The sequence below is a fragment of the Ursus arctos genome, unplaced genomic scaffold (genome assembly GCF_023065955.2).
Source record: "Ursus arctos isolate Adak ecotype North America unplaced genomic scaffold, UrsArc2.0 scaffold_7, whole genome shotgun sequence".
NCBI lineage: Eukaryota > Metazoa > Chordata > Mammalia > Carnivora > Ursidae > Ursus > Ursus arctos.
Window position 1 is genome coordinate 25,056,979 of NW_026623089.1, and position 23,070 is coordinate 25,080,048.

At 44.7% G+C, this 23,070-nt stretch overlaps 1 protein-coding gene across 2 annotated transcripts in view; it reads right to left on the reverse strand.

Annotated features, from left to right (window-relative positions):
- CNNM2 (cyclin and CBS domain divalent metal cation transport mediator 2) overlaps positions 1-23,070 on the reverse strand; it is a 147,423-nt gene that overhangs the window by 15,708 nt on the left and 108,645 nt on the right. For both annotated transcript variants that reach the window (XM_026494021.4, XM_026494020.4), the window contains exons 2-4: positions 14,193-14,336; positions 10,943-11,080; positions 8,797-8,966 (exon numbers count right to left, since the gene is read on the reverse strand). In XM_026494021.4, the coding sequence (XP_026349806.1) occupies positions 8,797-8,966; positions 10,943-11,080; positions 14,193-14,336 (452 nt within the window). The remainder of the gene's footprint in view (positions 1-8,796; positions 8,967-10,942; positions 11,081-14,192; positions 14,337-23,070) is intronic.

A 23,070-nucleotide genomic window follows, 5' to 3' on the forward strand; every position in this document is an offset into this window, starting at 1 on the left:
AAAACTCTCCATGAGGAAAAAGATGGTAAGAATCCAAGGGATTTGGAGAAAAAAATAACTTCCTGTTCTACATATTTCGTACAGGAAGGAAAATCTAAGGAGTAGGATTTGAGCCAAGAGAAGGGAGGGCCGGTCAGAGGTGGGAGACAGCAGACGGCCAGGCTCACTGGGTTTGTGCAGGAAGGTGGGGCAGATGGGGCTGCAAGAACAGTCTGGAAAGCCAGGGAGGCCGTGGAGCTCCTGGGGTGATGGACTAGTAAGGCTGGTGCCTGCACACGGGCTCAGCTCCAGGAGTCCAGGCTCCCACGAGGCTGGGAACCACAGGGCTGGAAGAAGGTGGCTAGGGAGAAGCTATGGGTAAGGGATCCACACAGTTCGGTGAGAGCAGAAGGAAGAAGGAAATGTAAAGGAGAGAGGGGGAGTCACTTATCTTAGCAGAAGTTTGCTCTAAGTGACCGGAAGATGGGCACCATGAGCGCGGATATAAACAGTGGGAAGGGGGGGACAAGACACCGTCCCTTCCAGAAGAGTCCATCGAGAAGGGGTCCACCAAGAAAGGCTGAAGCGGAAGAATGAGTGAAGGTTAAAAGGAAGATCAGGATGGAGATCCAGGACAGGGGAGAGAAGGGAGGCAGGGGAAAGGAGTATAGAGGGAGAAGAGGGGGTCACTAAGGGAGCAAAAGTTGGAAGCTGGCAGGAAAGATCAGATGTGAGGCAGTGACTGGCCGCAGAGGCAGGGTCCCTTAAGAGAGGAGGGAAAGAAGAGGACGGGTAGGGATATAATAGACACTGTGAACAATAAAACTAAGCACGAGATGGTACAGATCTCGGCAGTTACTTATCCATTTCTTCCTTCACTAACCCTTGACCTTGTATCGGGGGTTCACATATACGTCTGTGGCTCTGTTCACATAAAATGCCTGTAGTCATTAGCTCAACAGCGGCTGCAGGACCATCTTGTAACCCGAATTTCTATGCAGAAAATCAAGAGGAGGGGCGCCTGGGTGGCACAGCGGTTAAATGTCTGCCTTCGGCTCAGGGCGTGATCCCAGCGTTATGGGATCGAGCCCCACATCAGGCTCCTCCGCTGTGAGCCTGCTTCTTCCTCTCCCACTCCCCCTGCTTGTGTTCCCTCTCTCGCTGGCTGTCTTTATCTCTGTCAAATGAATAAATAAAATCTTAAAAAAAAAAAAAAGAAAGAAAATCAAGAGGAAGCATCAAACCAACAGAGCCTCATCACGACTTCCATCTTTCTGGGTGTTCAGGGGACCGGCATCATTTGTTTTCCAAGCCACGAGGCCTTGAGGCCTTTTGTATCCTGCGTCCCTGCGGATGGCGGCCATTCACAATTCTTTGTAATTGTCCTCAGAACCAGCGGGGTAACAGCCACTCCCCCAAAAGACTGTAAATAACAATACAGGGTCTGCCTCTGGCAAAGGAGCTTTTCCCGGGGCAGTACACACACCACAGAACCCCTGCCAAGCCAACTCAAAGGCAGAGACTCCCAGCTCTTGCTGGGTACTGGGAACACCTGGGGATTTAAACAACAAAACACCTGATGTCTGGCTCCCACTCCCAGGCACTCTGATTTAACTCCTAGGGGTGCGACCTGGGCAGCAGGATGTTCATAAAGCTCTGCAGCTGATTCTGGCACGCGTGTTTGGGAATCATGGCTATGAGGCTGTTTGTGAACAACGGCCCCAGCTCTGAGCCTCTGCGTACCCCGGCCTCTCAGGAAACTCCCCCGTAGCCATGGTGGCTGTGAGTCCGCGAACTGAACAAGGACAGCCGCACAAAGACTCAAAGCTCTGGATCCTAGCCATCTCAGCTCATCTCTCCTCTGTCCTTCGGGACACGCTCGGTCATCTTCCACGGCCCACCGAGCAGACACTGACCAGGCCACGAGGGGGTCCACGGGGTCCCCGGTTCCTCATGTGCAGATTCCCAGAACTGGTAAAACATCCCTCCAGGCTCAGACACGGCACTGCCGAATTTTCACTTCATATAGATATTTTAAAAAAACACAGCCATCTATTCTAAGCACCATTTCGCATCAGACCAGACATCTTCACCCTCAAAATACAGAAAATATATAATTTCAGAACAGACAGGTCTTTAAACTGAATATATGTAATTTTATGAAGATCTCACTGCAGCTGTCTTTATTCCTCTTTGTCTCAAACTGGTGAAAACTTTGTCAGGCATCAACACGAAGGAACCACCGCGCCAGGCCCATTTTCCTTCATTTATAAAACTGCAAAGGATTAAAAGATCCCATGGTTCTTTTGATTCTAACTTCAGAGGAGTCTACCATCCTACGTTTTGAAAATGGCCCATCCCTGTACTTCTTGCTACTCAAGTAAAGCGTTTCTGGCCGGCAGGTTTTAGAAACATCCGGGAAACATTTTATTCCTGTACGTGTGCCAATGGCTCCTCAAAGTGACCATTTCCAAAGAAACCTACCAGTCTACAAATCGAAGCCGCCCCCATGAGCAAATGGCCTGCATGGCCTCGCGACCAATCAGGTGTCCTTAGGCAAGGACTATTTCCCCTTAAGGAGCTACATACCAGTGTGACGTCTGAAACACCCACAGCTTTACTCTACACTCTAACGTATCACAACACACACAGATCAGCACAGGACATGACGGGCTCCCCAAGGGAGAGCTAGGGCTCCGTGTTCAAGCTGACAGAAGAGAAGGCAGGCCTCCCTGTCTTAGGCAAAGCTGGTTTCCCAAGTAACATTACTGTCACGAGCGCCCTCACCTTTCTTGGAGGAAGGTTATTTGGGAACTCTCTTCAAAGCTCCTAAGCATCCAGAAAGCACCAAAGGCACTCTGGTGCTGTACCTGGCCACAAGGTGGGAGCCTGCGCTAGCCTCGTTGGCGCCAAGATCAAGTGGTCAGCGGATGCAGCGGACCCAGGGAGACCAAAGACTCCCTCGGGCCCCAGATGCTGAGCCCGGACGCAATCTCCTGCTCCCCTTGGAGTTCCTGTTTTGTCTTGGTTTTGGTTTTAATATCACCATCACAAAGTAGTCCATGGGCTTGACACCTGAAAGGAAGTAACTGAATCCCAGGGGCACGAACATCAGGTTAAGTTCACCAGCACTGCCCCGTATGAGGGGAAGCATGACCCAAAGAGGGTCTGTTCTGTGGCTCAAATGTTCCCTAGCAACTGTTTTCCAATCTGAGTCCAGAGATGCAGGCGTGGGACAGCAAGTTCCCTTCGTGAATGTTTAAATTAAAAAACCCAAACTTTTGATGGTCAAAATTAATGTACACATATTTTGGACCATCTGGTTGACCATCTCCTAACCAAATGCCACCACCGGAGGTCAGCGCCAGTGCCTGAGGGCTCACGACTGCATCGTGAAGAAGTTGCTCCTACTACCTGAACCATCAGGGCTAAGCCCTGCTGCTCCATCAACTGGGAGCTTGTTAGGAATAAGCTGCATTTCAGACTCCACCCCAGCCCCACGGCATCCGCAAGTGATTCCTCCACGCGTGTGCAAGTGTGAGGAGCACTGAACGGGAGAGAAAGGGACAGAGGAGGACCAAAAATTAAAAATCCAGTCACACCCAGTGGAGGTCAAATAACAGCACAACATCCTGCACAAATATTCAGAGGAACTCAAACTGAACCAAGGGCTGAAAGGTCAGTCATAGCTGGGCGCGCGGAGACCCAAGTGTGTGCACCAGAGCCCCTGGCCTTACAGGGACCAGTGTCACTTTCCCAGCAGCCAAACAACATCACTGACACGTTTAAAATGTTAATTACTAGTCTGCTTTGGATTATACAAATTCCAACTCAAAGAGCGCAAGAGGAGCTTATGCCTAGTTTTTATTTACACGTATCTAAGTATAATTTGTTAAATATAGGGTCAACACTGGGTAGCCAAGTAATTTTTTTTTCTTTAAAATGGGTGCTATCTGTACTTGAGTCGGTATTAAAGATCTATTATTCACTGGGACACACGGACCCTAAAACTCAAAAATCCTCAAGAAAGGTTTGGTACTGAAGGCTTAAGTCCTCTTCCAATAACACGTAAAATGGTTTTAAGTAATGTCAAGGGATGTGTAAGCTCCAAGATGCTACCAGCCAGCTCCAAAGGGGAACAGATTCACTGTACAGAGAAAACCCCTTCTGAATCCCTGTCAGAGGCCCTGAAGAGCAGGTAGAACAGCTGAACAACAACGAAAATCCGAGGCATGAAATCAAGCAGAAAAATTAACACCAGGAAAAAAAAAGTGTTCCTTTTACTGATTCTGTAATTGGCAAAGAGCTATTTGTTTTCCTAGTATTCTTTATACTTCATATTTTCTCAAAAAAATCAATTTGTTTATGTGATGTAGAGCAATTTATATATACATAAAATTGCAAAAAAAAATATATGTATTTTTGCTTAGACATTTTAACTCCCCAAAGGACCAACAAATCCTTCACTGTAAAATACCAACTCTGTGAATTCGAAAAACGGTTTATAATTCTAATTATTGTGCACACACTTGACATTTTTCTATGTGCTTTCCACTTCTTCACTATATGATGGTCTCACCATATGGAAATGTAAGTGGTTGAGACATATGAACCACTGCTACTTTCTAATTAACAAATTTGCTATAAATATATTTGCATAGATAGCTTTAGCAAATAATTTCTTTAGATTCATGTGTATGAGGGATTGAATGTATGTATTCCCAAAAGGAGGCTGTCCGTTTAAGGACATGATTGGTTTTGCAGCACTGTTTCTTTTTTGTTCACTATTCATAATGGATTTTTACAAAGGTTTTTTTTTTTTTTTTCTAAAATTAAAAAAATGGAGGCTTAATTTTGTCAGTTTCCTTTCTGATATCTATTGATAGGAGCATGAGGATTTTTTTTCTTTACCTAATTAACATGGTGTATTTGGTTTTGCTGTTCTTAAACTAGTCCTGCATTCCTAAATAAACCTAATTTAGTCACAGTGAGTAACTCTTCCGGGGACACTGCTGGTCTTTAACTGCTACCTTTTTAGTTAGGAGAACTGACGCTCATACTATCCTGACCCATTTGTATTATACAGAAAATGAGCACCTCCAAGTTTCAATTTTTTTCCAAGTGATTTCTTTGAATCTAGCTGTTTTAAAGGATAAGAGAGAACTTCTTGTTTTGTTTCTCTTTTATCACGTTTATTACGTCAACAGAATACTGATTTTGTTAGTCTTTTAAAAGAACCAAATCTTGGGGCACCTGGGTGGCACAGCAGTTAAGCATCTGCCTTCGGCTCAGGGCGTGATCCCGGCGTTATGGGATCGAGCCCCACATCAGGCTCCTCCGCTATGAGCCTGCTTCTTCCTCTCCCACTCCCCTGCTGTGTTCCCTCTCTCGCTGGCTCTTTCTCTCTCTGTCGAATAAATAAATAAAATCTTTAAAAAAAATAAAAAATAAAAAAAATAAAAGAACCAAATCTTGATTTTATTTATGGGCTTTAAGGCTTTCTTATTAAATAATAAAGATAGTCATGAAAAAGTTAATTTGTTCTTTTCAATTTGTTGCTTTGCTCTTTTTCTAGATAATTTCAGATTTTTTCCCTTATTTAAGTACTCAGAATAAAATTTCTTTGACATATTGCATATAAGGTATTATTTAATAATGTCTTTAATGATGTTCTCTGTATTTTAGGATATTCTATATATTTTCCAATTCAGTTGCTACTTAGGGTTTATCAGTTTGATGTTAATTTTCAACATTTCTTTAAATAGGTGATACGTGCACGTGGTAAGAAATTCAAATTCAAAGGGAGAAATAAGAAGTCTCCCTTCCACCCTATTCCCAGTCCTCCAAGTCTCCCTCCTTAGAGGCAACCACCTGTGACCAGACTCTTTGAGTAACCTTCCGGAGAGATTCATATATATACAGATGCACACAAAACACACGGGAATACATTATAACGCCCTGTTCTGAGCCTTACGTAAGCCTTTATAAGAGAACTGGTCACCATTTAAAAACAGCTTAGGATACTTCAATTATGTATTTTTAGGTCCAATTTTATTTCATTATGATCTATACAGGTGGTTCTAGTAATTTCTACCTTTCTGGGTTTAGAACTTCTATATGACATGGCAAATCATCAACTTTATGAAAGTCACATAAAACTTTTTAAAAAGTGTATTTCCCTGGCTTTACATTTAATTTTCTCCAAATTCCAGTTAATTGTATTAGTCAAGTTAAAACATTTTTTTCTTGGTATGCTTACTCTTTTATGATGGTGGAAATTAACCTTCCACCAAAATTATATTCCTATCCATTTCCACGGAAACACACATTCATGAGTACTCGGTACTACAATTTATATTGAGTCCAGCAAGGTCCCAATTATCGAAAGGATAATTAAGGAGGTTCTTTTTATTTGAAAACAACTCAATAAAAGGCATGAATGTATGTGTTCTGTTATTTAAGACATGCAGAGCCAATCAACTTTTCTTTCCGTGTTTATTGTGTTTTTATCACTCTCCTTATTGATTCTCCAATACATTTTAGTTTAAAAACCTACCTTTTTCAGAAAAAACTCTAGGTGGTGGCCTTTTTATACTTACGGAGTGGGAGGTATGTGCCCAGTAACTTACAGAAGAATTCTTTTAATTAATCTTAAATGGTTTGTTTTGAATAAATTAGACTTTATTTCATTTAGAGTTTAAACTCAGAGCGATGGGTTTCTATTTATAATTACATTCCAAACATCAATTACTTAATGGGAGAGTTTTTTCTCGCGTCTGCAGAAGAGGGCAGCTCACTGGCTCTGGGGGCAGGAATGGAAGGCAGATACCGCAGCTTGCTTCTGCTTTAAAGCTCTAGCACGTGCAGTGGAACATGCCCCAAAACCTGGCACCAATTTCCAAAGCTGGGCCAGTGACATTTCCGGCTGGAATATAGTTTGTAAAAGGTGACAGCTGTGCTAGATTGACAGGGATCATGGTATTTCATTTTCTTACACTCCGGTACCTCAGGTAATTGGCTGGCCTGCAAGAACCTAATCTTCACTGAACTCCGTAGTTTAAACCCCTCCATAAATCCTCTTAATCCAGCACATACACTATTTACAAAAACCCTCATGACATCATCAGTTCCATAATTCAAAAAAAAGTCACATTTGTATCAATACTTAACATGACACAGGTATTCAAATACAGGTAAGCATAAACACAAATGCCTTATCAAAAATATCTTAAAGATTTACTTGTAAATGAACAGGGAGTATGAAGTCCCTCTTCCATAAAATCTATTTTTAGATCTTTCGGCCAGGAAATAGCTTTGTTATACACCAAAACAGCATTCCTGAATCACAGCTTCATACAGGCTAACTACATAAAAATCGACAACTGAAAGACGCACAGTTTCTAAATATTACTCCTGAAATTCACTATGTCAATCCTCGAAGTCCTCCTAAACAAAGTGTAATCCAAACTTTAGTGTAACTCAAAGTTTCTCTAGGTTTAAGGAATAGTCACAGCTAGCTTTTAGGAGAAATATAAGCGTTTTACTCCCTCACTGCAGTACGTAAGTTCCCTACAGCCCCCCTCAGAGGTTCAAGTGTGTGTATCTCCAGAGAAAAAGAAAAACACAGTTCAGGGTTGAATGAGACTAAGGTTAATAGAAGAATCAGGGTCTTGAGCTAGAAAACCTGCAAAGAGATGTTTCTACGAAAGAATGTATGAAAGTGGCATGTGACTTGTTAACACACAGATTTTTCTACAGTTTCTTACTTCTGCCTCCAGACATCACAATAGGACCCAAAGAGGGTCATGAACACAACACTTTGCAGAGTTTCTCTCATCCAGACATCCGATAAGGGTTGCTTTCAAATAAAAAAAACCTCCCTAATTATCCTTCAGATAATTGAGACCTTGCTGGACTCATATAAATTGCAGGACCTACCGAGTATTCACAACACTATACTTTTCATTATACTCCCATTCACACCTGGGAAATCACCAAAAAGTAGGAAAACACTTAAGGGGCTAGGATTCCTGTACTGAGTATACGCAGATTTCCTATAAAAGTAATTCTTCCGTAAAGAGGTATAAGCAGTCAATAAAACCAGCACTTTATTCATTGTACTGTTCATCTTAGTTTCCATGTCAAGGACGGTGTTCCAGCAAACGAAACTGTGATATAATAAGGGCCTCCTATCCACTCCAGCACCAAAGCCCCTGGAGGGTCCAGAATGGATGGACCTTCTCACCTCATATAGTGGATTATGTTATCAGTGAGAAGGAACAAGGTTTCCATTGGCACGAGAAGCTGTAATGATTACATTAAATAAAAACAATAAATGGATTAATATGATGTCTTCAAGGGAAGAGATAGTAAGTTACCTCTAGGAAGTTGTAGATGACCAAGTCCTAACGAAGAGTGGAAAAAAAGACGATGAAGATGATAAAAAAAGAGGACCCCAGGAACTCACGACACTTAAATTTCAAAGGCCCAACCAAGACTTGGATATGTACCAGTAATTCTCCAAACTCTTCAAAAAGTATGAACAACTGAATTCACAGTCCTTTAAATGAATGCCTCCTTGCCTCAGCAATCCGTAAGTACCCTCAGTATTGGAAACCGAAGTAACTAATGACATTGCTTTGTACTGAAATTATTTTTACAGAAAGGAAAACAGGGGGATGAGATCCTCCCGTGTATCAGGCAACCCCAGAAGTTGTGTGTGAACCTTGACACCCGTTCACCTACAGAAAAGTCTCCTCAGAACTGGAAGGACGGGTACTCAGTGAGATCAAACAACTATTGAATAATTCTTCTGACCTGCAAAATGAGAACGAAGTAGTCTACAGGTTTGTTTCGCTGGTAGAGGTAGTATTCTGGGGCTTTCTTGTTCTTCTCATCATACTTCAGTTCCTGGATGACATTGGGGTGCTTTAGCAGCCTTAGAAGGATCTTCTCTGACATCTGGGATGGGCTAAATGCTTCTACTTCTATAGATATAAACACAACTTGATATTACACTTCAAATGGATGGAAAAAAATTATACTAGTGATTAAGGAGTTTAGAATATAAGAATACTTGGAATCAAAGCAATACAATATGGATTAACGACACTTCCGTTTGGTGATCCACTGGGGCAGATTACCTGGGAGAAATTAGAAAATGCCCAAGTCTCGTGTTTGTTTAAATGGTTCCTTTTCAACCTGTCATTGGTTTCAGTTCCTATAAGGTTACCCTAATTTTCTGACACAAATCAAAGTCAACCAGAAGCAGGCTCCTGACTGCCAGGACACCCTTCGACAGGCCACAATAGTCTGACTGTCCCACAACAGCCGAAGGAAGAAGCAAAGGTCAGGAAGCATCTAGGTGTGGGTTAGTACCAGGTGCCCAGACGACGTGCTCCACCTCAGTCTCCCACTCCGCTACCCTGAGAGTCTGGGAACAAAGGAAGGCGGAGATTCAGAAGAGAAGCAAGGCACGTGCACACAGCAACATGCACTCCAACTTGCTAACTAACAAAAAATGTGTATCTGTATGGACAAAGGCGTACATTTTATTTCTGATAACAAAACTCAAAATCACTGGCTTAGGGTTCCTCTACTGAAACTGGACTTCATGGTATCTCAGAGGCAGAGTCGGAGAACATTTCATGTTAAAGTGTGGTTCTGAAATGATGAACAGTACAAGAATCAGAAAAATCAGTTAAAGATACTGTTGATATGTTTAAAAATTGTTTTCATTAGGTGAACCATAAATTCTGTATTAGCTTCTGTGGCTCTTTTGTAATAACAAAATAAGGTAGTACATTGTGGAAGTTTTGGAAAATACAGAAGATGATAAAGAGGAAAAGAAAATTACCTATGAACCCACCGCTCCATCCCTCTGAGCAGCTGGTGAGCACGTGGGCCTGTGTGGCTGTGTGCGCACAAAAACACAGCGACCTTATGGTTTTATGTTGTTTTTTTTTTTTTTCCTCGCCTCACATTCAATTATGAGTATCTTCCCGTGTCCTAAACATTATATTGTGAGCATGTCTAGGTATCTGAAAACATGATCTTAAAGAGTACAGAACATTCCATCGCATGGCTACTGTCAGCCTTCTTTTCGAAATATTGTAAGTACACTGCATGCCGCCAAAGGGCACTGGATGCCCACCTTGGACACAGACGTCTTCTACAGGCCACTGGGCACTTCAGATTTTCTCACGTTTCCCCCTGGCCAACAGAGCTCACCCTTCACCCAGAGAGCCACTTGGGGATGTGAGAAGGGTTAGTCAGTCTCTTAAGTCCATTCAACCTTGACCTTTCTGGAGCAGTCAGTGCCGGCTGGATTGGCGGTTTTAATAATGTGAACGCTTGCCTCCTGGAATGGGCCCAAGTTAATCTGGCTCGAAGAGGCCATCGAGAAATCCATGTCAAAGCGCTTAGAATTTCTGATTTCACTGACATCATCAAAGACAGATTTAATTCTGAAAATCTATTTTTCTTCTTTGCGAATCATAGCACCTGTGTTACCACTGACGTCCAACTGTTCTTCCAAGGCAAGCTGGAGAGAGAATGACTCAACTGTCCGACACACAGCGGGGTGTGTCTGGTCTGCACTGCCAGCCTACGCCACCAGCGGGCTCTCCCCGGGACTTAGCTGGAAGCAGATGACCTGGCCTACTGTTCACATGCAGTGTGGCACTAACATTCATCCTTACCTTTCAGACCAATTTTAAGTTACTGGTCCACCCCTGGTAAATGTCTCAGAGGGTTCATGCCGACACTGAACACAGGAGAGGAGAGAATTTAAAAAGAAAAAAACAAAACAAAACAAAACAAAAAAACAAAAAACAAAACACAAAAGTGGCATTACTTATCACCCCATTTCCCAGTCTCCACCCCCAGCCCACCCCAGTCAGTGGTGGGTGAGCAACACGGTCCAGGGCTCGTAGAGATCTCCAATGCGATAAGCTGCACTTGCCTGTTGCTAGGAAACGGTGCATGGCCAGGAGAAGCTGCGGTGATATTTTAACCTTCATCTCGCTGTCTGTCTGCTTAAAGGCAGAAAAGTCTTGCTTTCTTTCCCGATGGGCCACTTTCTTTTTCGTTCTGTTATCAGCTGACAGAAGAACAAGAAAAGATAAAAGGAAATGCACTCGATTAGACAGATTAGGGCTCTTTTTGAATGAAAATGACAAAATCCCCTGGAAAGGCTAGGCTACCTCTAGATCGCGGGCACTCTGTGCACACACGCCCGATGGAAGACGGGGAGAGAGAATCCTCGTCAAATCAGTGTGGCACATTCGTCACCCAGTTCAAAGTAAGGCAACTAGGAGCGACGATAAACATTCTTCCCGAAGATCCTTAGAGCCCTTGTAAGTGCACTGCTGGGCAGCGGGGACAAAGCCCTCACACAAGCCCTGGAACCCCACAGCAACGGTACGCAGCTGGGAGCGCGCACAGTCTCCTGCTACTCGATGTCACCACACTGCAGAGAAGAACAGTCACCGGGTGACAGACGACCCAGGGAAGTGTGCCCTGCCTTTCAGAGGCTCCTGGCCTCTGCCGAGAAACAGGGAAAACAAACACCTGAACAAAACCTCTTCAGAAACGAACAAACAAAAAGAACGCTTTCACGGAACGTTTTAACAATAATATCTGTTAGCTTTGCTTCTACCCCAGACCCTGAGATCCTCAAGGTCAAGCAAATATGAAGAAGGTCATGGAGAAGAGAGGTCACCATACTTCCTTTGTAAAGGGCTAGGTAGTATTTCAGGCTCCGGGGCCATACAGTGTCTGTCGTACTGCCCCACCCCGCTGTGGAGCAGAAGCCACCGTAGGTAAAAGAAGTCACGTGGCTGTGTGCCGATAAAACTGTATTACGGACGGGAAGTGTGAATTTCATATTATTTTCACTGTCACTAAGAAGTTATTCTTTCGGGGGCGCCTGGGTGGCTCAGTCGTTAAGCGTCCGCCTTCGGCCCAGGGCGTGATCCCAGAGTCCTGGGATCGAGCCCCACGTCAGGCTCCTCCGCTGGGAGCCTGCTTCTTCCTCTCCCACTCCCCCTGCTTGTGTTCCTTCTCTCACTGGCTGCCTCTCTGTCAAATAAATAAATAAAATCTTAAAAAAAAAAAAAGAAGTTATTCTTTCGATGTTTTTCAGTGATTACCAAATGTAAAAAACAAAAATGCGCAGCGGGTGGGCTAGCCACACTGGTGGCAGCCCTCGGGGGCTGCAGTTTGCAAACCCCTGATCTAGAAGCTGTCTAATACAAAACCTTTTTTCTGGCATTTTTCTCAACAAAGAAATGATCGAGAAAAAACTCGGTTAAAGACAAGACCTCACTCCTTTCCCAAGAATCGGCGGTCTGTGCATTATTACCATTTCATGCCTGGGGCCAAACAGACTAAAGACCAGGCTTGTCCTGGGGAGAGGGCAATCCTAACTTGTCATTTTCTTCTGTCTCAAATTCTTTTCAGAATCAGACAGCATAAATCAACACCGAATTTCAAAATAATTTTCTAATGGCAAATGACAGCCCTGACTGCCTGTCAGCCTCGAGAATATACTTAAAGCCATGCGTTCAGCATTCCATCTCGGTAAGGCATGACAGGCAACACTTCCCTGTGAAATCAGTCTAATCCAGGTTTAAAAGATGTTAACTGAAAAGCAAACTTAAGATCTCCTAAATGTCTTAATGATCTTTCTCATGATGAGTACTACCCCTGAAACGAAAAAATATAGAGACACACTTGGTATTAAATAGTCACTGTAAGGAAGGATGAAAAGAATGTCAACACACAAATAATACTATTATGTGACCTCTGACTACTCTCCAAGTGTCAAGGGGACAAAACACATAGGCACTGGTGATTTTAAAGAAAGCACTAATATATACATGAGGATAAAGAAAGATACATTTTCAGAAGGAAGTCCTTACCTAAATATCAAGTTTATCCTTCTAAGGGTACATGGAAGACTCTCATTTTTAAAATGAAGGACATTCCCATCTAGCAGGACTGAATAAAAATCACTCTGTTTTAAGAAAGGCAGGCCTTGTCCCAGGTGCCCCAGGCCATTTGAACAGTTCATTCCCCTTCTAAGTCACATTTTAAAAGCCAAACAGAATAAACAGAACCCAGATACTCTTCTCTGTCCCACCTCTGAGAGCCCCAAACATCTTCAGGCAATAATGCATCTTTCACATCATTAATCTTGTGAAAGGATCTTGTTTTGGGGTGGGGGGAGATTTTATTTGAGAGAGAGAGAGAGAGCAAGCACTAACAGGGGGCATGGAGAGGGAGAAGCAGGCTCCCCGCTGAGCAGGGAGCCAGAAGCGGGGCTTCATCCCAGGACCCCCAGGATCATGACCTGAGCCAAAGGCAGACGCTTAACCGACTGAGCCATCTTGACACCCTGAAAAGGTCCTGCTTTACTAAGAAGTGAGGCTGAAGAAGAAGGTTTAAACTCCACAGTCCAACAATCCAGTTAGGGACTTCAGTGAGAAAGGATTCAGGGTCAACAGTCAGCCCAGGATCAAGTTTACCCCATGCACAAACACCAATGAGTCCTCCCCTTCCTCCGCCCCAAGCCAAGCGACTTCTACCGCCGTCATCCATCTCCCTCTGCCCCCCAAAAGACAGAGGAGCGGGGAAAGGGAAAAACACATTCTTACTGTGTACCTACCCTGTCCCACCACCTATACCTCCCCCCACCACCGCTGCCACAGAGGACCTACACTCACAGACCTCACCTCCGCCCCGGCCCGTGGGTTCTGGAACAAGGACATCTAAGCAGTTGCAAACCATCAGCCTAACAAATCCCCCTCACCAGTACTTGAATTAGGACCGTAAGTAGAAAAAGAAATTTATCTGAACACAACTGCCTACTTGTAGAAAATAAAAATAGTCAAGAACGATTCTTTTTCCACACGCAGAATCAATGTAAAAACCAAGAAGGGAGTTTTCTGTTCAGGGCAAATAATGCCCCGATCCACGATTAGAAGAAGCTGACTTTTCAAAAAAAACAAAAACAAAACACTGCCACTCTACATCACAGGACCTGCCTCTTCTCCCCACCTCCGATGAAGGGTCTGGAACACACGGCTAAGTGGTCCACAGCCTACACACCCAGCGCGTAATTAGAAACAGAGGCAAGTAACCCCTAGAGATGTGAGAGGACTCACGAATGAGATGACAGAATTCTGAAAAATCACACTCCGACTACTCACTGTATAAATCTGTTTCATCTAGAATCTCGGATTTGATGATTTCTTCAATCACGTCTTCTAATGTGACGATTCCCAGAACTTCATAGAATGGGTCCCCTTCGCCCTCATTGTTCACTCGCTGCACAATAGCCAGATGAGATTTACCTTTAAAGCAAAGAAAACAGAGTTTCAGAGGCATTTTCTGAATTTCCTGAACGAAGGCTCGTGTGGGATTATGTTAAGAATGGCGGCGCACGCAGACACCAGATGATCCGAGTCTGCATTTCGGCGTTGAAACAGGGTGCGGAAGTACCACAGGCAAATGGAAAAGCTTCCCGAGCCGCCGAAAACGAGGCGATCGAGCCGGAAGAGCCTCACCACATTACCATTTGCTTCCTCATGGGTTTGGTCTTCCATCTCGTCAGCCCTTCCTTTGTGACCTTATAGCAACTGCTACTCCCCTGAGGAGAACAATTCTCCAAGTGTGGTCTGTGGACCCTTAGGGACGCCCCAGGCCCTCTCAGGAGGGCCGCGGGGTCAGACTACTTCCCGGCGAACACTAAAATGTTCCCGGCCTTTCGCACTGTGCTGGTTGTGAGGCGATCGTGCAGAGGCAGCGGGAGCCGACCGTGTTCTCCGCCACCACACACACACAGGGAAGGGGGAAAGTCCGTTTCTCTTCAGAATGTCCCTGGTGAAGATGTAAAAATTAATTTCATTAATCGTGACCTTGAGTACTTGTCCTTTAATACTCTATGCGGCAAAAGGAGACCCACCCTAAAACACTGCTGTCGCATCCTGAAGTACAATCGTCTTGAGGAAAGGCACTCACACAACGGCTTGAACTGCAGGCTGCACTAGCCGTTTTCCACGGGACATCATTTCTACCTGAGGAACCAGACGGATGGTATTTAGACTTGGAGAGCTGGCAAATAGTTCCTTGAAAATGGACACAATGAGCCTGCAATGTTACGGAAAACAACAGCAGCGTTTGCTAATGATAAAATTTGAGCTTTCACGGGAAAATCGGAATTTTGGCAAACTTGTATCCCACCACGGGCTTGAGAACCTCTCGACAAAGACTTTTCTGATGACGTAACAAGTGTAATTTTTAAAATACTGAATAATGGACGGGTCAACATTTCAAAGATCTACAGAACTCAGTGAACCAGTATTTTCCAAATGACCATGGTGATGATGTTACCAAATCATGCGCAGGTAAACAATCTATTCAGAGGACAAGACATAACAACAGATTCTTTTTTTCCTCTCATACCCTATTTTTATATTCTTTAAAAGAAGTTTTTATTTAAATTCCAGTTAGTTAACATACTGTGTAATATTAGTGTCAGGTGTACAATTTAGTGATTCAACAGCTCCATACAACACCCAGTGCCGTCCTGAATCCCGTCACCTATTTTCCCCCACGCCCCTACCCGCCTCCGCCCTGGTCACCATCGGTTTGTTCTCTCTAGTTAGAGTCTGTTGCTTGGTTATAACAATGGATTTCTTAAACTATTTTGGAATAATTTTAGATCTACAGAAAAGCTGTAAAGACAGTACAGAAGTCCTGAGGAGCCTTTCCTCAGTTGCCCCCAATGTTAACATCGTGCATTACCACAACATATTTGTAAAACTAAGAAACTGACAACTGATACAGCAAATTCCAGACTTCTTTAGGATTTTTCTATTAATGCCCTCTTTCTGCTCCAGTATCCAGTCCCGAGCACCATACTACATTTAAGTGTCACATCTCCTCTGGCATCCGATAGTGTCTCAGTCTTTGCTTGTCTGTTTTTTTTAATGACCTTGACAATCAAGGAGTACTGGTCAGGAATCCTGTAGAATGTCCTTTGATTTGGGTTTGGCTGATGTTTTCTCGTGATTAGACTGGGGTTCTGGGTTTTCTAGTTACATCACATCAGGGCTTACACGACAACCACATGACATTCCCGAGTTTCTCCACTGTCAAGTTACTCATTTTTCTTCTTTCCCTCATTCTATCCTTTGGAAGCAGGTCATGAAGACCAGCCCACACTCAGGGAGGGGTGAGGGGCTGAAATGAAGCTCTCCTTCCCGGACTGGGGGAGTACCTACATATATTATTCAGAATTTTCCTATGAGAAAGATTTCAGACCAGAGGATTTCAAAAGTCCACTGGTCTAGTTCTAGATTCCACATGGCAACTAATCTTTAAAAAACTACCACTTGTGGAGTTTTGGTATCGTATCAAAGGAGGCTATTCCCAATTGCCCGAAAAGGCTGTTAAAATATCCCTCCCCTTTCCAAATACATACCTATGGGAGCTTAGATTTTCTTCATATATTTCAACTAAAACATATATCGCACAGACTGAATGCAGAAGATAGAAGAATCCAACTAGGCAGTAAAGATGCAAAAAGGTAACACGATTTATTTTTGTTTTGGAAAAGTTATTTTTAATAAAAACATTATTTATGTTAACGTAGTGGACCTATTACTGTCCTTCAAAAGTGAATTAAGAGGCCCAGGTGTTTTACAATACTGTATTTTAATTTCAAATACGGTAAATGTCAAAAGATAGAACCAATGTAAATAAAGGTTCAAGGGTCCTCAGTAATTTTTAAGAGCTTAAAGGGATCGGAAGACAGGAGGGCTTAAGAACAGCTGCTACAGGAGATGGCCAGAAGGGCAAGGGGGCAGCAGTTCCCCCAAAGCTGAACAGTCCTAGACTGGAACCCCAGCACGGCTGCTTCCTCGCCATTACTAGCTGTGTGATCACGAGCAAATTACAGAACTTTCCTGAGCCTCAGTCTTGTCTCTTAAAACCAGGTCCGTAATAATTGCTGCCACACACAACTGCTGTGACTACCAGAGATAGTGTCAGGTCCAGCAAGGACAGTGGCTGGGAGCCCCTGAGCAATCAATAAATGGTAGCACTTACTCTCTTTTTAACATTCTTCCTCAGTTCTAAGACACCACTGACTTACTACCAGCTTATTCAGAAACAGGAAAGCCCAGTGTATTAAAAGTACACCATGATTAAAAGATGCATTTCCCTTTCAGAAGAATCTTTTAAGATAATAATGCATCTCTCAAATACCAATATTGGTTTTCCTAATCCAAGGCATGCGAGGCATCTGAGACAGGTCCGTGAGTTAAGCCAAGAAGACATGATTTGGAAATTTCATGATCTGTTAACATGTGTATTACTTTTTTTAACAACAGGATGGGGATCCTTTAAATAAAGTTTACTTAAAACTTCAAATTGGGTGAGTTCACTCAGACACAACCAGCTAGACAAACTAAATATCTCTCTGGGGGCCAGGTCTGAGCGGGTTCCCAGCACTTACTCAGAGTGGCTTTGGTTCCGTAGGCTTGTTGGCCCTTTTCTGCTCTGCCTCAAACCCCTTTACAGGCATCAAGGAAGCCTGGAAGCTTAGATAGTTAGCCAATTAGGCATCCTAACAATTTTCATCCTTAGCGTGCTCATGCTCAAAGAATGAAAATATTTTGAGCAAATGAGAGTAGGAGGGAAACTTATCAGCAATAGATATAAACACGCATCGGGTCACGTCACTGCTCCCCTGGTCCATTCAGGCCAGTCACTTTCTCACATCTGCTTTCCCAAGGACCCAAACATAAGCAGTTAAAAATTCTTGGTGAATGCTGTCTGTCGAAAGTTAAATTCTTTTGCTATTCCCAGCTTGTGATCATTTAAAAGGAATTTTCCAAAGCAAGGTCTAATATTAGACTCAAAATGAAGTTTCCATTCCACTGAGGCGCTATTCTCACCAAAGTAACTACCGCATAATCAGATTGTCTTGGAGCAATTCGTTTAAATGCAGATGGACATACTTGAAATACCAGCTCGATAGCACCAACAGATCTGACTGGAAAGGGCCATACTCCACGAGAAACTATTCATGTGAGTTAGGCTTCTTAGACTGAAAATTACTAAGTTTTCTTCCCAAGCTCACTCGTAGGCTTTCATCCCCCCATTTCCAGTGTTGAAACTCCTGCATCTGCCCCAGAGCCACATTCTTTTAGCTTTGCAATTCCTGGTGAGAAGGCCTGTTTTCTGAACCGTCTTCCAGGTAAGCAAGTACAAAAAAAAAAAAAAAAAAAAAGACACCCCTCCTGTCATCACGCTTTGAGGGGACAGCAGGACAGTGCCTATAGCCCCCACTTTAACCATTTGCCACAGTGAGTGTGGTCTTCAGGATCAGACATGGAGCGATCGAAAGGAAAAGGTAAACTTGTCAACAGAGAAATTCCAAAAAAACTGAGCTCAAATAACATCCTTTTTAACCTGAGTGTGGGAAGAATAAGTCAGGATTAAAAGCAGAAAAACAGCTTTGGGGAAACTAGAAAAGATTATGAACTAATGGATACTTAGCTTCCAAAGAGATGAAAATACAGCAATCAGCAAAACATATAATTACAGGCACTAAATAACGCTAGAACTTTCTAATATCGATAGATTAAATACACTTGATGAACCATGTATGGAACACAAATAGGACCTGGTGAGCTAGAAGAGGTCTTGGGGTATTCCAGTCACTTCGAACTGTCCTGAAATTTAAACCCCTAGCCTCTCTTCCTCCTAGTCTGGTCCTAGAAATGGAGGAAAAATGGGTCACTAAGTCAGGCTTAAGAGAATCTAAGCAGGCCTGTTTTCAGACTATAGGGTTCTATGAGACATCTCTACTCAAATCCAAAATCGTAAGCAAGTTATTTATCCAGCAGTAACCTAGACTGTCCATCTTTCTTTAACTGCTGTGTGCTCGAGGCAGGGCACTTGCACCGATGACTTTGGGAGAGCCGGGCTCCATGAAAAGATGGGCTAAGTCACCGTCTGTACACAGTAAAACTGGCATCAAATTTCTGCCTCTTCCTGCTTCACCACCTCCCAGTCTATCATTTGCATATTCTCTCTGGATCACTAATCCAGCCCAGCGTGGTGGCAGGTTGGCACCCCCGCATCTTTTCACCTTGCCACAATTCTAGGCTCAAATTTTAAAAGACAGGTACCATCCTTCTGCTGGTGGAAATAACCAGACAGGACAGTGATGAGGCTGACAAAGAGTACCTGATGAAAATATGAACTCGTTTGCTCTCCCTACAAATTGGATGGCAGTGAGGGAAAACGGAGCGGCAGACAGACGAGCTAACGTAGCAAAGGAAGAAAGCCAGGAGAGTCTATGAAGCAGAATGGTCAGGAACAAGCTGATACTGCTGTGCTAACACAGAGTGACAGCGAGTAGTCCAACAGACCCGTTCAAGTAAGCACGAGGCAAACAGAGTCCGTGGGGTCCAAAAAGGCCACTCGAACAGCAGGAAGAAAACAAACAGGAAGATTCAATGAGGAGAAAGTCAGGCCAAACACTATACAATCATCATTACTGCTACGTTGCTCAACCCCAGGGGTGCGGCCAGCAGAGAGCACGTGGCCTACTGTTCCCCGAAGCTGCAGTGCTGGAGGCCCTTGCTGACCAAAGGTAGGGCCCAGGAAGCATGGGATAGACCTTCATTTTTAAAGGATGCAACAAACATAAAAGTGCAACAAACATAAAAGTTGTAACAAGTCATTCAGCAGGAATCAAAGTTCCCAAGAATGAATTCTCTGGAACTAGTGACAACAGAAATAAAAACTCTAGAAAGTGGAATTCAGGTCCCACAAGAGCAAAGCCAAACGGGATGGAGGATGTCTGAACGGCCGCACTGCAGTCCTCCCCAAGGACGTCAGTTTTTCGATTAGCAGCCAAGAAGTCAATGAATCCACTTCAAGTGTAACCAGAATGAGCCTTGTTTTACAAAAAATGAACACACGTGATCAAGTGAGAGAAGTCTAGAAGCATAATCTGTAATCCATAAAACACAACGCCGCGTAAGTATCGAGTTGGGGAGAGAGACACTAAGAGGAAGAGACAATAAGAAAGCATGTCCGATTGGGTACCGTGGAAAACAAAAAGCAGGGACAGGATTATTTAGTACAGGATGGGCAGGCAAGGGCCTCACTAATAAGGGGACATCTGAGCAAAGCTGAAGGGTGTTGAGGAGCCAGATGGAACAGGTAAGGGGCCAGGCCGGGTGTGACAGGCGGGAGAAGTAACAGAGGCCCTGAAGAGGGAGAGGCGGGAGGCGAAGCCGGGCGGCTGGCTGGAGCGGAGTGAGCAAAAGGGAAGCAGGTAAAGAGGAGGTGCAGGTCCTACAACCATTAAAAAGGCGGTAGCTTTTGCCCTGAGGCAGGAGGTCACTGGAAGGTTCTGAGCAGAAGAGTGACATGACCTGGACTGTTTTAAAAGGATCTCCCTGGCTGCTGAGGTGAGAAGAGGCTTGGCAGCTGGTAGGAGGAGGATGGCAGTGGGGAAGGGCTGAGGCAGGGAGAAGGGAGAGCCAGAGAAGTTATTTCAGGAATCTAAGTGAGAGGGGAGGGTGGCTTGGAGCAGGTGTTAACAGCGGAGGTGACAAGTACTTAGATTCTGAGTATGTCAGACAGAGGCGGCAGGTTTGGCTAATGGGCTGACTGTAGGGCAGAGGAGAGAAGAGTCAAGGCCAGCTCTAAGGTTTTTCAGCCCGAGCCATCGGAAGGAGGGAGTCGCCATTACTGAAGAGGGCTGTGGAAGGCCCGTGTTTGAAGGTGAAATTAGTCCCGTTGTAGACGGGTTAGGTGAGACATGCCAGCAGGTAGGCAGAGGAGGAGGAGAATGGGGTTTTGGAAGCCAAAAAAAAAAAACAAAAAAACCTATTTCAAGAAGTAGAGAGGACTCAAAAGTATCAAATGCAGCCAAAAAGGTCATGAAAGCCAATTACAATGACAAAAGACGCTCAAGAAAGGAGCATCTAAGGACTGCCACCCATGCCCACCGTCCAGTGTGACTTCTACTCCCACCCTTCCTGCTAACGGGCAGACAGGAACTGCTTCTGCCAGGGGGCCTTCACTAGAAAGGCCTGCGTCACTAGGACAAAACTGGGCTTTCCTCTCCAAAGTAACACCTCCCTCTCCAAGAACCCACTTCTAGAAACAATGCCATTAGATTTCCAGTCACCAGGCTTAAAACTCTGAAACTGCCTTTGCCTCTTCCCTCCCTCATTTCTCTCACCTTTTTCCTCTTCCTCTTTCATGAAGCATGAATACACAGAGTACCTAAGATGCACAGATCAGTAAGTCTTCACAGATACGTATACCTGCAGAACTACCGCCCAGAAGCACTAGCAGGGTCACGGCAGAACAGACCAGGGCCAGTGAATGAGGCAGGAGGGTGGGGAGGGAGCCCGGAGCAGGGAACAGGGAACAGAGGGTGACAGAAGTGCTTCCGTAGGATAAACACACTTCCGGTTCCAAGGCAGCTACAGGCCTGCCTGTGGACTCCCTGGGAGGACCTCCATTCCCCAACCCCTTCTCTTTGCTGACAGCAGACCCCTCCCAAAACAGAGATCACAGTGATCCAGGAACCTGCAAGCTCACGATGATTAAGTGGGACTACAACCTCAGAACAAGGGAAGCGACACTCCTCCTGTCTTCAGCCACATCTGCGTCATTGTGTTCAGGTCTGGGTTTTGTATTTTACCAGCGGCAAACTGAGAACAGAACTACCAAGGCCCTGTAAGATGTATAAACCATGCCATGTGAGGCACAAATGGAGACCAAAGAGTTTTAGCTAGAAGGGACACCTGGGTGGGGGTGGAACTCAACAGAAGCCTTCAAGTCCCTGAACTGGAAAGCCGTCGATGGTGCCCGTGTCCCTCACCCAACAGCTTGTTACCTGCACTCATTCCTCCAACTTCCCCGAGGTTAACTGTCCCCCAATGAGACCTTCACCTTCTGGACGACAGGGGCCTTGGCTTTATGCATCTTTGTATCTCTCTCCTCCCAGCCCCGTCCAAGTCTCGCAGATCCCCTAACACCTGCCTCTTCCCTGCTCCCAAAAACCTAAGACTCACTCATTCACAACACTCATGCCATCCCATTCCACGGTGTTCATTTCCCATCACCTGCTCAGTGAAGGAGAAAACTTGGTGGAGTAGGGCTCAGAGGCCATCAGCCCGTGGCCCCACAGCCCCCTCCTCCCACTTCTGTCTCCATACTCCTCCTACGCGCTCACCAGCCAGCAGATGACCCGATTTCCTCCGGTTGTAACCATGATGGCTTTACTCCAGCTCTCCTCGCAGTCCTGATCCTGGCAGTGCTTGCCATTGCTGCCCCCGCTTGGAACTCCTCTCCAAATGGCACCTTTCCCAGGAAGCCCTTTCTGCTCCCCAAAGGTAGAAACGGTCGTTTCCATTTCTCAACTCCCGCAGCATCCTCTGCATTTCTCATCAGGCACAGTCGCTTGCTGCCCCCTAGTAAGGGGTGTCTTCTCTGCTAGACCGAGCTCCTCACTTCACACCCCTCTCCCACGGCACCTCGCTGATGCCCACCCCACACCACAGGTAGGAAGGAACATCTCTCAGCAAGGGTCAGCCACCACAGTACCCTAAACCCTGCCCTCACTGCCACAACGCACCGCTCTGGGACTGCCCCACCACAGCCCCCGTCACCCCCCAGCCAGAGCGCCTGCATCTCTGTACCCACACTACTCTTAACCCTAATAGGTCCTTTCCCCCATCCATATCCCTCTCAATTCAACAGCTATGAACAAAAGTACCCTGAACTATAAGCCACATTACACAAACACAAAGCCATTTTCTCATAATTTTTGTAAGTAAAACATGGGTAAATTCTTACACATGCCTTGTAGGTCTTCTCTAATGTGGTGAAAGATGTCATGTAACATGAGAACAACGGTTAAACTTGAGAAGCAACATAATTTCATTTAAGGAGCTATATCACCCAGCTATTTCTATACCATTTAAAGCCAAACTGAAAACAACAAATTCGTGTGTGTGTGTGTGTGTGTGTGTGTGTGCGTGTGTG